The sequence below is a fragment of the Epinephelus lanceolatus genome, chromosome 23, assembly GCF_041903045.1.
Source record: "Epinephelus lanceolatus isolate andai-2023 chromosome 23, ASM4190304v1, whole genome shotgun sequence".
Classification (NCBI taxonomy): Eukaryota; Metazoa; Chordata; class Actinopteri; order Perciformes; family Serranidae; genus Epinephelus; species Epinephelus lanceolatus.
The window spans coordinates 28,126,498-28,140,869 of record NC_135756.1 but is presented as its reverse complement, the minus strand read 5'-3'; the positions used below and the strand labels follow the sequence as shown (position 1 = coordinate 28,140,869).

Genomic DNA, 14,372 nt, shown 5'->3' with positions numbered 1-14,372 from the left:
TTGAGAGGTGTGTGCTTAGGCTCCTCTGAGTCTCTCACAAAGACATTTATGTATATCTCCACAGAGGCATAATTTCATGTAACACGTAAGCTTATCTTGTCAAAAAAGAGACATTCAGGTATTTGTCCATCACTGAAAAAAAAAAAGAAAATCTCTGCTTGTGGCCATCATTTTCATGCACAGATGTAGGAGTAGGGCCTGCATCTTTTACTGTACTCATTTTTCCTCAAACTTTTACACACCCCAAAACATCCTCTTTTCTATAATGCTCAAGCAGCAGTCAGATTTTTCTTGCCAGAAGGTGTTGTACTAGACAAATTCCCCTGAGGGACAGTAAAGACCTTCTCTGTGTTCCAATTGTTGCAAGTGCTGACTTAAGCACAAACATTATTTTTCGGGGACGCCCAGCCTAACGCGGTCGAGCTCCATCGTGTGAAAACCCCTTTATTCTGGAAGAGAATCTGAGGCTGTAGAATAGCTGAGATGAGACGAAGAGCTTAGATTTACCTCTGAATTTATCCTCCAGCTGAATGTGCTGTGTGAGGAGCCAGCTGGGACTGCCAGGCCTTCCACTACTCTGCTATTGATCGGGCTGTGTTTGTTCATTGCTGATGCTCCTTTGAAATCTGCTGGGCTTTGTGTTTCACAGGAAGCCAGGGGGTGGGGGGGTGAGTGTGTTCCTAGTCCCACCTGCCCCTGGTGTGTTACATAACGGCAGTGTGCGGGGAATCAGCAGAAGAAGAAAATCACAGCACACTGTTCTGCTTGTTGGATAATGAATATCTAATAAGGATCCTAATAAGGATAGTATCAGCGAAATAAACCACAAAAATTGATTTAAACTTCATACACAAGATCCGTAAGTTCACTTACCAAATAAGTCTAAAAATAAGTTCTAAACTTAAATCATATTAGGAAAGTCCTGAGTATAAAATGCCATTTAACTCAATATTGAATAATTACATCAATATATAAATATGTCTAATTAATAAATATGCCTATGAAAAAAAAATCCTAAAATAATACAATAAATATAAAAATAAATGTTTTTTAGGGGACTTTTATTTCACAATTCCACATTTATTTATTACAGGGGATTTTTATTACCTGTGCTGCTTTAATTTCCCAGCTTTTTTGATTTCCATCTGTTACATTCAAATGGGACATGGTTTAGCTCACAGATTCAGACCAGAGCAACAGCACTACAACAGCACCGAACCACAGTCATATTTATTTATTTATTTAATATTGACTTAAATGGCCTTCTATACTTGTTCATATTTAAAGATATTCTAAAGTGTATCAACTTGTTTTCACTGTGGCAAAAAAATTAAAATCACTTTAGGTGAAAATGAAATGTACTGTAGCTACATTAGCAACAAAGTAAACAAAAGCAAAAACAACATTATGTCTTACAGTATGGATGTGGGTGAAAAGTTCATTCTTCAGTCAGGAACATTTTAGTCAAAGAAAACTTAATTTCCATTTGCAGTATTATATTTGATGGTATGGTTCTGTTTTGGGGCCTGTCTGCCTTTCCTAGTCCTACACAGAAATCCTAAGGTGGAGAGAGCACACCTCTCCGCCCTTCCATGCGCAAAGGAGGGAAGCCTGGGGCAGAGAGAGCAAACCTCCCAGTCCTTCCATGTCCATACACAGAAAGCCTAAGGCTAAATAGGGTGCCCTGAATAAGTTTTGCCAATTGGTTGCGTTTAAGGAATCATATGATCTATCAGCTGACTCCCTTTCATCAGTCAGCTGCTCCATCAGTTGATCGGGCTGCTTGAGATCAGCTGATGTAGCTGGGATGTGAGCTGCCTAAACTAACACTATGCTCATTTTGTGCAGTGTGTCTACAAGTGTGGACTATGTGCAGCTGACTTCCTTGATAAGGAATTAAGTGTCCGAGCCATGCTCAGTCATTCCAAGGCTGCAGTGATAGAGCAGAGACACAGAAATACAAAAAACCTGCTAACCAATCAGAGCAGGCTGTGAGGGGCTAAAAGGGACAGGTGCTAAAATCAAGCATCTCTGACAGAGGGTGAATACAGGTGTTTCAGGATTGACACTATAAGGAAAATAAAATGTTTTTCGAACAATAAAGAATGTAAACTTGTTGTAATAGAAATCTTAAATACGAGTATGAACTGGAAAGTGAGCATAATAGGTCCTCTTTGGATTGGATGCCTCAAGATGGATGGTAAAAGAATTCACTCATGAGGCATTTTCAAGTATTTAAAATGTGTGTGACATAACAGAACCTTCAGAGAACCACTACTAACTCATAATCAAATCACACAGACCTGTGATAAACAAATAAAACTGAACTGTGTTAAAAAAAACAGGGTTTCAAACTCTACCTTTGCATCAAAGACACAGCTACAGTATCAAATCAATTAAAGCAAACACCATTTTGAGGAAGAGTGAAAGAAACGAGTTTGAGGAGAATTTACAGTTCCACTTTACCCTGATGAGTTTGGAAGAAAAAGAAAAAAGAAAATTTATGGCCTTGTTTGGCCCAGCAGTCAACCTGCCAGAGACACTGAGCTCAGCCCGGAGCTGAGCCGAGCTGGGTCACCAGTCTCAGAGGTCTCGTGAAACTGAGAGAGAAGCCTTCTGAGGACAAAATCGAAGGCCGGAGGCGAGCCGAGCTGGTTCAGCAGTCTGAGAGTCCTCATGAAGCGGAGAGGAAAAGCTGCTCTTTGCTCTTCTTCTGTCAGAGTGATGCTGAGGAACTTCACCTAATAACAGCTCCCAGTCATATCTGAGCACGGCTGCTGTCCTTTAAACCAGTGCCATGTGTTAATGTGTAACCAGCTTGTCATAGACTGGTAACAGAAACAGTTTTTGTACTGTGATCTGAGGCAGTGAAAGTCTGAAAGAAAAACGTGACAGCAAAACTAGAGTTTTGTTTAAGAAGATGCTTTTTCTGTTCCAGTATGTATATGTTGTCATGCAAAATGCGATTAGTGTTAGTTTGTAGAGTTGTAACATGAGAGACAGGACAGTTGCTGAGTTGTTGAGCACCCAGCTATTCACATTTGCTCTCAGCTGCAACACTCAGCTGACTCAGGAGACAGTTGGGTGTTGTAATGGTGGTGTCATTGTGCACCACTAGAGGGCAACATTGCTGAGGACATTACTGTGATACTTTGGACTGTTATGGCTCCACCAGCATTACAAAGAGCCAGTTACGTGGTCAGAGGCCACAGAGATGCAGATATCTCCATGATCATGTGTGATAGAGAAGAAGTACATTCACTTTAATCTTTCATTGTGACACTTAAAAAAGTCTTACAGTTAAAGTGTAAGTTGTGCATAACAAAGACAGAACAAACAAATCCAAGTAAGTTTGAAGTAAATTTCTCTTCATCTCTGTCTCTTCTGATCGTTGTCCTTCGGCAGGGTTTGACCTCGGTGGTCAAGTGGCCATCGGCTTTTCCCACTGGAAGAGTCCTTTCCCAGCAAGTGGCCAGAATCTCCCCAGCCCGGACTGCGTTCACTCTGAGGCCTCCGCCGTCCCACCCATCAGCGAGTACCTGGAGCCAGTGTCTTGTCCGGCGTCGCTGTCAATCACCCCGTTGCCCACCTGTAGCGCCAGTCAGGAGACACTCTGCGACAGCAGCACCTGTATGTACAGTGCGGTACAGTACATTCTTGAAACTATCAGAACTTAGTTTACTGCAGCAGCAGATTGACATTTAAATTTGTAAAATACTTTATAGATCAGCTCTGACTGGTTGAAGTGGTAATGTTGTCTATATATGTACATGGGTGTTTAAAGGGCCAGTGTGTAATATTTGGCATGGTTTATTGTCAAATCTGAATCTGAATCTGAATATTCTACCCAGTAATATGTTTATATAAGTGTATAATCGCTATAAAATAAAATTTGTTTGGTTTTCGTAGCCCTATAATTATGCTTTTATATATATATATATATATATATATATATATATATATATATATATAGCAAGGGCCTTGCTTTAGAGAGGTCGCCATCTTGCGCCGTCATGTATGTAAGGCAGCCCGAGCGGACAATCCAGCCAGCCAGAGAACGCGTTTCGCGTGTATAAATAAACCAACGAAGAAGACAGCGGAAGGAAGGAAGAAGGAGGAGGAAACAGCAGAGAGTGTTAGTAGTTCGTTGATATAGAGTAGTGAAAAGTTTTTTTAGTTATAAAGTTTGCGAATGGACCACACTCACCACGCAACAGGAGAGAATGAACCCGAACCTGCGAGGAAAAGAAGACGCAAAGAGGGGCAAAGAAAAAGGGACAAGCGGCGGCAGAGAATAAACATCGGTGATGTTTTTCAGCGATGGAGGGGGTTCATGAAGGACAAAGTGACATGTTTTCTGCTGGACAGGTAAACTACTAAAATAAATGCTACTATTTGTCAGCACGTAGTATAATAGCATTACGTGTCGGACTCAACAAGTAGGGAGTGAGGAGGAGAGTTCGTAACATTACATCATCTCCAGGTAGAGCAATTACTGTAAAACACTTGCGAAAATTTTAGTCTTATGTCAAAGGCATAACAGACAATAGGATAGCAGTAACGTTACTCCTGTGTACCCTGCTGATTGGATTCAGTACAGTTGCAGCCTATTTCAAATCACCTGTGCTGTGGACTGTGTAACAAACCTGATGAAGCCATGGGCAAAACGCATTGTTTTGTAGACTGATTAATAAAATAAGAAGCAATTCAGCCCTGTGTGCGGTGAATCCACTTTTGTTATCCTCGGAGGCCACCGTAACTTTGCCAACGGGAGGGGTGAGCACAGGCGAGCGAGTGAGCACTGCAATCTAGAATCTAAACGCTACATGTCACTGTTTTCAACCCATTTTACACACTGGCCCTTTAAAGGTATACTATGTAGGGTTGTTGGATACTGTTTGAAAACACACTTTCCACCCATCCATCTTCTAATCGCTTATCCTCTTGAGGGTTGTGGGGGGGCTTGAGCCTATCCCAGCTGACATTGGGCGAGAGGCAGGGTACACCCTGGACAGGTCGCCAGACTATCGCAGGGCTGACGCACGCTCACATTCACACCTACGGTCAATTTAGAGCCACCAATTAACCTATCCCCAACCTGCATGTTTTTGGACTGTGGGAGGAAGCAGGAGCGCCTGGAGAAAACCCACACTGACATGGGGAGAGGGGCTCCCGCACTAGGAACCCTCTTGCTGTGAGGTGAAAGTGCTAACCACCACACCACCGTGCTGCCCCACACACTTGCCAGCGAAAGTGAAAAGTAAAAGGCAGCCCCAGATTCACTCTCATTTGGCAATTCACCTCGCTGTATTTGCTTCTTGGATGCCTGCAGCTTGTGACCTTGCACCTGGTTGCTACTTTTTTGTAAATCCCCTCTCTGCAGATAAATACACCGCCATGCACTTCTAGAGGGTCATGAGTGATGACTGAGAGGGACTATACATTGTTTGAAGGAAAAATCCTGCATAGTATATTTTTAAACAGCCTTGGGGTTGCACTAAGCAATGGAAAGATATTATGGCAGACAAGACTGTAAAATTTCAATTAAAAGCAGAGTCCCTTTTTACTAACGTTTACTAGCTACATATTTTTACACATGAACTCAGGTCTAAATTAGACACTTGTTGCCACTGATGCTGTGAAGTGGTTCATTTTTATAGAAGTTATTTGGATATAAAATCCCTTGAAGCCCAGCAGGCTATCCGCTTGAGCTAATGTTGGTGAGCGGCTAAGATCACACATACAAATATAAATGATTTAACTTCTGTCAATATGGACATGCTACACATCATTAGCTCAGTTAGATTCTCCACACTTCAATCATTTAGATCACTTTATGGAAGCCATGAGCATCAAAGTATAGTCTATTCATACTAGGCATAATAAACAAGCAAGAGGGAAAAAAAAGTGTCAAGTCCTTATCTTTGATTCAGTCATGGAGTCTGAGTATGTGTCCTTCTTATTCCTTTCCTTTTGCTGCCATAAACTTTTTTCTTTAAAAAATGCTGGGTTGAATTTAACCCGATGGTTTGTTTCTGCAGCCCAGCGCTAGGTCAAATATGGACGAACCCAGCACTGGGTTACCTTAGCCCAGCAAAGTTGGGTTGCTACCAGTATTTAACATGGCTCTTTCTCTCTCTCTCTCTCTCTCTCTCGCTGATGCATCCCTCAGAGATAGATCGAATGAATGATTCGTAATTGACACGTTATTCAGTAGCCTAATTTCTATACAAGAAATATTCATACTTGTACTACAATAATTTTATGTATAGCGCGTTCGTCTGTTCATCCCCCGTTCTTGTGCTGCATTTTGCAGGAGGTCTGCAGTGTTTGCTTCGGTGTGACTTTCCTGTACTGCTCTAGTTTAGAGAACGTGAGACAGCAGTCGCCAGTCCTCTGTGAGGTAATGTGCCGTTATAGTCACATATGAATCCACTGACCCTGAAGTCCAGGCGTCACAAGTTAATGTCACCCTTCCAGCTGCAGTCAGATTCCTTAACTTTATGTTTCACTTCTCTGTAGAGCATGGGTATGGCTGCGTCGGTGAAAAATCGTTGGGCTCTGGAGCCACATGTGGCTCCCTGCGGCCTTTTTGTCACTCTTTCATTCTCAATTGCAAAAAAGTGTAGCCTATACCCAGAATAAAAAATGTTTTTTTACTTTTCATCAACTAAATGTGCATCAAATGGCCTGTTGCCTATATAAATGTTGTTGAATCTCGATAGCAATGGCTTTTCTTGGATCTCCCCAGCTAGGCTAGCTATGGATCCCAGATCAAAAAAAGTCTTGGAGAACAACAGATAATTTAACAGTGTGTGGACATATTTGCTTGCTTTTACTGCCATCCCTGCAAAGTTAAAGCACCAAATAATCATAAATAGCCCCCTGCAGAGTAGCCACCTTGTGGTAAAACATAATAATAAATGCTCATGTAGATCTATCTTGGATGGGCTAATTCAGACTTACTGTTACCTTCATTACAAGGCGCAAATATATTATTTGGCTCCAGGCAGATTATTTGAGAGCTTTTTTGACCCAAAATGACTCTTTTGATAGTAAAGGTCACTGACAACTGCCTTAACCTAAAGAAGTAAAGCTAAAAACTAACTTTTTTACCTATGTTCTTAATTTATTTTGAAATGAGACTGTATGCATTTAATGATCAGAAACTGTACATTTCCTGTGAAAATGGAAGATAATTTAAAAAACATTTAAGGACCGAAAATTGACACACCATTCCTGTGGGTCCAAAATTGATGTAGGGGGGTACCTAGCGCATCATATTTTGACGTTTAAGTAAGTAGCACGTAATTTCAGTTGTTTTTTTTTTTAAAAAAAAGAAAGATGTCATGTTAATTGTCATGTTTTGCCATACTTACTTAATATGAGGTGTGAGCAGTCTGTGTTAGACAAGTCAAGTTGATATATTTTTTAAAATTACAGTGTCTTTAGTGCAAAGTTCCCATTTTCTGTTGTGCCTTTCTTGAGCTGCAGTGGAGGGATTGATCGCTACTGAACCCTCATATAAGCTTTGGCTGAGTTAATAAATGCATTTTCACACAGGTGGATTTTTTCCTCATCAGTTACATTAGAGTTAATTTAGCAAGAGATCTCTCCAGGGTCAGCACAGACAGGAGGAATGATTAAACCGACTAATCAATATTTCTACTTACATATTGCCATTTGGTATTGTTTTTAAATAAGACTTGAAAAAAGTGAACCTATCCTTTAATACCTACTGATTAACAAGTGTGTGTGAGCTGCGGTGTGTGTGCCCTTGAGCCTCCATCAAAAGGTACACACTGACACTGTCATGAGTGCCAACTGTCATTGTTTTGGGCTACAGCAACATTGACACAGCCGGTCCTGTTTTCTGATTGGCCGCTGTCAGAGCAGCTTAACCTCTGATTGGCTGCCAGGGAAGACTGATTAAGAATGCCGATGAACGGCACGCAGCTCCTCTCTCCCTCTCTCCCTCTCTCTGTCTCTCTGTCTCTCAGTGTAAACATCCTGTTCATGCTTGTGATTATTTTCCTCCAGAGAAGATCTTTGACAGCTTATGTGAGCTTTTGGGTCGTAGCTTCTACATGATGACAGATCCGCCTGTGTGGGACTCTGTGTGTGTGTCTGTGGTGATGCTGGATCGAGGGATGCGGTGATGAGGAGTAAGGAGTAAAAAGTGGGGATGCTGGTTTCCCTCGTGGGACGTCGTGCTTGTTTGTTTTCCTCAGCGAGGTCATTTGCACGCTGCAGCTGGGGGGGGAGGAGGGGTGACCGCTCTGTGCGTGTATGTGTGTGTGTGTGTGCATGTGTGTGTGGGGAAAAATCCTCTGGCTGTTTTGGCGTCTGCTGCGGCTCTGCTGGAAAGCCCCCCTCCTCCTTCCCTCTCTTCCCCTCTGAGGGGTGAAGCTGTCTTTCTCCTTCTCCACCTTCACACGGTGAGTGTTGTCAAGTTGTCTTGGAGCAAAGGCGGCTTGTTCACCACAGTGGATGTTTTTTTTGCTGCAGTGCTCTCTCTCTCATGTGTTGCTGTGTCCTACTCACACTCCTCTTTGCGTTGCTTCATCTCTTTCCCTGTGACCATGCAAGCATTTGACCTTCACACACACACACACACACACACACTCATTTGTTCTCCGAGCTGTCCCCACTTCCCTTGATTGTTAATGTAATTTTTTTTCATCCACTCTACCTCTCTGTCCTCCATGCTGCATCAGTTGTAAGACACAGAAATGGGTCATGCCTCTGTGAGGAGTGTGTAAATGTGTGTGTGTGTGTGTGTGCGTGTGTGTGTGTGTGCTGCGGCCGTGCCATCCAGGCACCAGTAGCAGGTTGGCAGGCGCGAAATCTGTACTGCTTGCCGTCAGGGAGAACATGCACCTCCCCTTCTGCCCGAGGGCATGATGGGAGCATCCAGATGGAACGAACGATTTCTCCTCACAAGTGACTGACACCCGACCCCATCAGCAGTGCATCACACACCCCCACCACCTCCCATCCTTCTTCCCTTTCCACCTGCAATCTTTTATTCTTTCCTCAGCGTGAGCTGTCATCTCCAGGCTGGGTTTTATTACGCAGGGAACCACACTGTGCTTTTTATGACTTACAAACTAAAACTGCAAAGATATTTAATGGGACTAAATTTAATGAATAAGCAAATCAAGTAGCAGTTTATAAAACCCACTTTGATTTGACAATCATATATCTGCAATAGATTTTAGACATGATGTCTTCCTGCTTACAGCAAGTGGTTTTTTTGGTACTGCAGGTTAATTGTGTGAGAAATTAATAGCCAAACCAAGTACAAAGAAACACTTCAGTGAAGCAAACTCAGTAAACCGACTGAAAAGGCTCAGACCTTTAGCCTACCACTATATATACAGGTGAGAGAGGTGTGTGGTAAATCATGAGTCGTACGTGTAGACAGTTCCTGTTTGATGTGTTCTTTGTTGCATATCTTGAGAAGTGCGTACTTTCTTCCTTGGACCAAACTTTGGGTTTTAAGAAGGTAAAGTTAATTAGGTTAGGGTTAAGGAAAAGAAACATGGTGACATGGTTCCGAACACCAGTCTCCTGGAGGAAAGTCCTGTGTTTTGTGAACCCATCCACTACCCTATCCTGCCTCCTCATGTGGAGTACTTCCTTGTTTAATCCCATCAGCACATTGGTTAATGTGAGTGCAGCCTTCCCAAATACATGGATTATACACAAATCACTGGCTCATGATGATGTGGTACATGTATGGATTTTGGTGCATTACTTTTCGTAGGTATACAATGAACAGTGCATGAGAACAGCCTGTTTTTTTGAGTGTCCCAGAGCAATAGGATGTGCTTTAGAGGACTGAATTACAATGGCAAAGAGCTAAGCAAACCTGGAGCACTTTGTGTTCACAAAACACAGGTTAAGCAAACCACAGCACAGGCTTGAAGCAATCCTTACTTAGACCACCTACTGAGGAGGTCTGAGCATGGGTTGTTTCAGAGGGGTCTGAGTTCTTTTGGAGTGTTCGAAGATTAAAACCAGCCTTAGTATCACACTTGAAGGTCCTTGTGGGAAGCAGATTTTAAAATAACAAAACAATTTTTAAAGTACTATATGGTTCAAGCTCCAAAAACAGTGGATTCTACACCTCTATTTTTTTTCAGGCTTTTTGCCTTTAATGTACAGGATAGAGTGAAATGGGGGAGAGAGAGTGAGCGAGCGAGCAAGCGAGCGAGGGGTGACATGCAGCAAATGGTTGCAAGCTGGAGTCGAACCTGCGACTGCTGCAGCGAGGCATCGCCATTGTACATGGGGCGCCGGCACTATCCACTGTGCTACCGACGCCCCAATTCTACACCTCTATGACATCTTTTGTCAGATCATCCCTGACAGAAAGCAGCGAATGCTTTCATCTCACGGCATTCATGTAAATTTGACCATTTGTGCAGTCTATGTTTATCCCCTCTTATCTGGCCAGAATCAAATTGTAGACATTGCTGGTAGGTGCTCTGTGACCATTTGCCTACCAGATAACTCCTACAGTAAGCATGTCTTTCCACCTTGACTTTGTAATTGCTCCGCCTCTAAATTTTGCCCTGCGTTCTGTCTGAACACACTTCATACTTTAGAACTCTCCTTCCAGAGTCACAAAGACATTAAACAATTCTTTCCACAAGCTGAGTAGCTTCTCCAAACACAACTAAACCAATCCTGATTTGTAAAATTAGTGAAATCCCTCATTAAATCCAAATGGGCTGAGATATGTGATAGATAATGTGCTAAATATAAAAGCAGCAATTTAGCTAAGGGAGTTTGAGCTTTATTGGAGAACGGTGCAGACAGGTAAAAGTGAAAAAGATCTCAGACTACATTTCCCATAATGATTAGGGGCTTTTTTTACAAATTGATAGCATGTCTAATATAATTTAATCACATTTAACTGCAGTGTGGATCCACTTAAAAATCCAAATCATTTCAATCCCCCAACTTATTTAGGTTTCCCTTCCTCTTTCAACGTCGTAGCAGAGATCTGTAATCACCTTTTTGTTGACTGAGAAGAGAGAAATACTAACTTCAACCTGAAAATGAGATGAGCAGCGCAAGATATGAAATGCTGATTAAATATGTATCTGACACACTGAAATGAAAGGCGTAACCTACTTGCTGCTGCACACATGAATTTTCATGAGCTGCTTGCTCCAAATACTGGAGGTCCTGATTCAGAACTGTTGGGTTAATGACTTTAAATTATTGATAATGATATACTGAACACGAAAGGAGAATCAGACTTGTGACAATGACATAATGGGATCAGCGAGACTATTTTACGAGAGAAGACTCACCACTGCGTTGATCTTTTTGAATTATGAAAAAAAGTTAATATACGAAATAACAAAGCCAGGGACTATGAATCTGAACTAAACAAAATGATTTCAATCAGCAAATTGATTCTGTTCTACATCTAGCAAAAGTTTGTGTACAGCAAAACAGATCTATGTGGTGTCTGTATCTGACCATGTGCTTATTAGGTGGACAAATGAATGCTAATGCCAATGAGAGAGCATACTGTATACATAAAGGATGTCAGGAGGAGTCAGTCTTTATCTTGGCAAATGTTACTTTTCCTTAAATGCTAAAGGAAATCATCTAGTGGGTAACAACCACGGACTGTATAATGGATGGACTTAACTGTTTACATTTTATTAAGTCTTACAGTTCTGCATAATTAAGGTTGGGCCACTTTGAGTGACAGGCTGTCTACCAAAAGTTTACTCTGCTTGTCAGTCAGAACAACCCTTCACTCCTCCACAGTGCCAGCCTCTTGCCCAAATATGGTCACATCTTGCTCCAAAACACTAAGCTGGTGACGGACAAAATGTCAAACTCAAGACTTCCAAACAGGAGTCCACAAACCAATGTGTGACATCACAGTATAGCTACACCCATGATCTTTAGAGCCTTTGGTGGAGATGCATTGTCCATGTTTATACAGTCTGCAGTGGTGGATCAGTGGCTGATGTGACTAGATCTACCTCTTGGCAAAGATGAGGGAGGACAGCAATATACTGATAAATACTATTAATGTTTGTTTACTAGCTGGCCCCTGGCCTTCTGTAATTCTGTTGAAGTGGCCCCCAGGCCAAGGAAGTTGAGTATACCCTGATCTACATCTTGTAAATTGTGTATATTTCCTGTATTGGCAACAACTGGCCATCCCTTTAATTTTACTGAGTGTTAGACAGGGAGGCAATGAGGAAGACTGTCAATGTCATATTCGAAGATAACAGCCCTGTGTGCTGCCGCAAACACTGGGACCATGTGTCCTCAGCGTGGCTTGGGTTACAGACGCACCATAGGGCCTTTAAAGTTTGATGGATACATTGTTTGACTGGCACTGTCTCAGTACAGCAGCATGATGTGGGCTAATATGTGGTGTGTCAGTCCTTTGAGAGCCAATATTTATAGTAAGCAATTCTCTCTTCCTTTAATGAGACTGACGTTAAATGCTGAGGAAACGGTGTCGGTGAGCGTCTTGAATAAGGGAGGTGAAGTTATTAAGCTGGTGCTGTCGACCCCCATGGTCATTACATACATGTGCAGTATGTGTAGGAAGTGCATTCTGAATAAGGTTGTTGTCTCAAGTCTTTTTATTACCAGGCTCTGTTTCATTAACATACAGTACAGTGCATTGCACCATGAAGCTCTTTACAGCAAATGGATTTTTTTAATTGCACTGGATTCATTATCAGCTCCATCTCTGTATGAATTCTGTCTGACCGCTGTAGCCTCTGTTTGGATAGTTAAACTTTAGCACAGTCAAATGTTTACTACCACTCTGAGTAAAGGAACAGGACACTGCGCATTGATTTTTCACTGGTATTAAATTTATCGCGTTTCTGTTTAGCTGCACCCATAGGCTCCAATGTTCCGAAGCATCAACGGCTGATGAAGAGCCGAGACGCTTCCCCAACCTCTATCTCTGTCCCCGGTACTACAGCTCAGCGGAAATTTTAGCTGAGTCATCTATCATGTCACAAACGAAAATTCAGCACGCAGACCTCGAAGACAGCCACCCACCTCTGCTGAGGTCTTCCTGCTCTCCTGAGAACTGAAAGTAAGAGATACAGACATATTTAGATGGATGATTTAAGCGGTTTTGCTAAGCTTTGAATAATTTCTCCCCCTCAAAGGACACAGTCTGTTTGACAAATAGACCCAATTAACTTGTGTGTTCCTGTGGAGAGATTCTTTTCAAGGTCTTTCAAGGTTAATCCTTATTAAGGAGATAAAAGTTACTGAGCTGTCTTTTCTTTTTTCTGGGTCTTCCCTCTGACTTTCACACATCTTTCTCACACTATCTGTCTTGGTCTTTCTGTTCCTGCTTCGTCTCTTTCATCCTGCCTTTTCTAATTGTAACTCTGCAATCCAGGTAAAAAGTATCTGAACCTGTTTTGGCTTTTATTGCTAAATTGGATTTTGACCCTAGCTAACAAACAGACAGACTTCTACTGTCAAGGTTCATTTGTTGCACAAAGCTTTCCAGTTCTGTCCTGTCTCCAATTGAATTAATTCAGGAACATCATGTGCTCTGGGTTTGCTGAGGCATTTCCCAGCTGCACAAGCTAGCTCCAAGATGCTAACCTCCTGTGTTCTGAAGCCTTTTTAAGACTGTATATGGGCATTTTGCAAGTAGCAATAATCAATGAAGATTCACTTACTGTGAATATTTTGTTAAATTTAGCTTTATTTCTTTTTTGCTTTCCTTTGTCTTTTTAGACAAACAGATTATACCATGGACCGCGGAACGCATCTGAACAAGGGGGGAGGGGGGGCATAATTTCAAGTCACGTGGAGGGGGTGGGGGGGCATATGCATTGAAACAGACAATATTACTGATGTATTGAATAACATTGCGGAGCACTTTTTTTATTCCGACGCCACACAGTCACATCTACAGTACACGCATGAACACGAACACATGCTTGCTCAGATCAACCCATCTGATCCCACTCTAACATTCAAACAGGCCAAGCCTATTTACACATAAACACACAGATGAAACTGTAGCAAACAACAAAGTACATCCAGTCCACAACCACAACCAAAACTCACCTTGCTGCCTTGAATCTAAATCAACAACATATTGATTATCATCACAAGTCAGCACTCATATCAGACTGATGTGCAGAGCCGCACACACACACACACACACACACACACACACACACACACACACACAACAACAAAACAAGCGCAGGTGCGCAGTTACTGAAAAGTAACCAGAACGCTGAATTTCTGACCATGACCGCCCGCAACCGCAATGTGTATGTCCACTCCCGCCCGCTCCCGCAAAACTCTGAGAATTTATGCCCGCACAATAATAGAGA

The 14,372-nt window shown here is 42.1% G+C and overlaps 1 protein-coding gene across 2 annotated transcripts in view; it reads left to right on the top strand.

The window, feature by feature from the left end:
• LOC117249264 (anoctamin-4-like) overlaps positions 1-14,372 on the top strand; it is a 78,820-nt gene that overhangs the window by 16,695 nt on the left and 47,753 nt on the right. The window contains exon 3 of one of the 2 annotated variants that reach the window (XM_033614796.2): positions 3,406-3,630. In XM_033614796.2, coding sequence (XP_033470687.2) covers positions 3,406-3,630 — 225 coding nt within the window. Of the gene's footprint in view, positions 1-3,405; positions 3,631-7,916; positions 8,439-14,372 lie in introns of those variants that run through there. The other variant, XM_033614797.2, reaches the window with a different exon arrangement.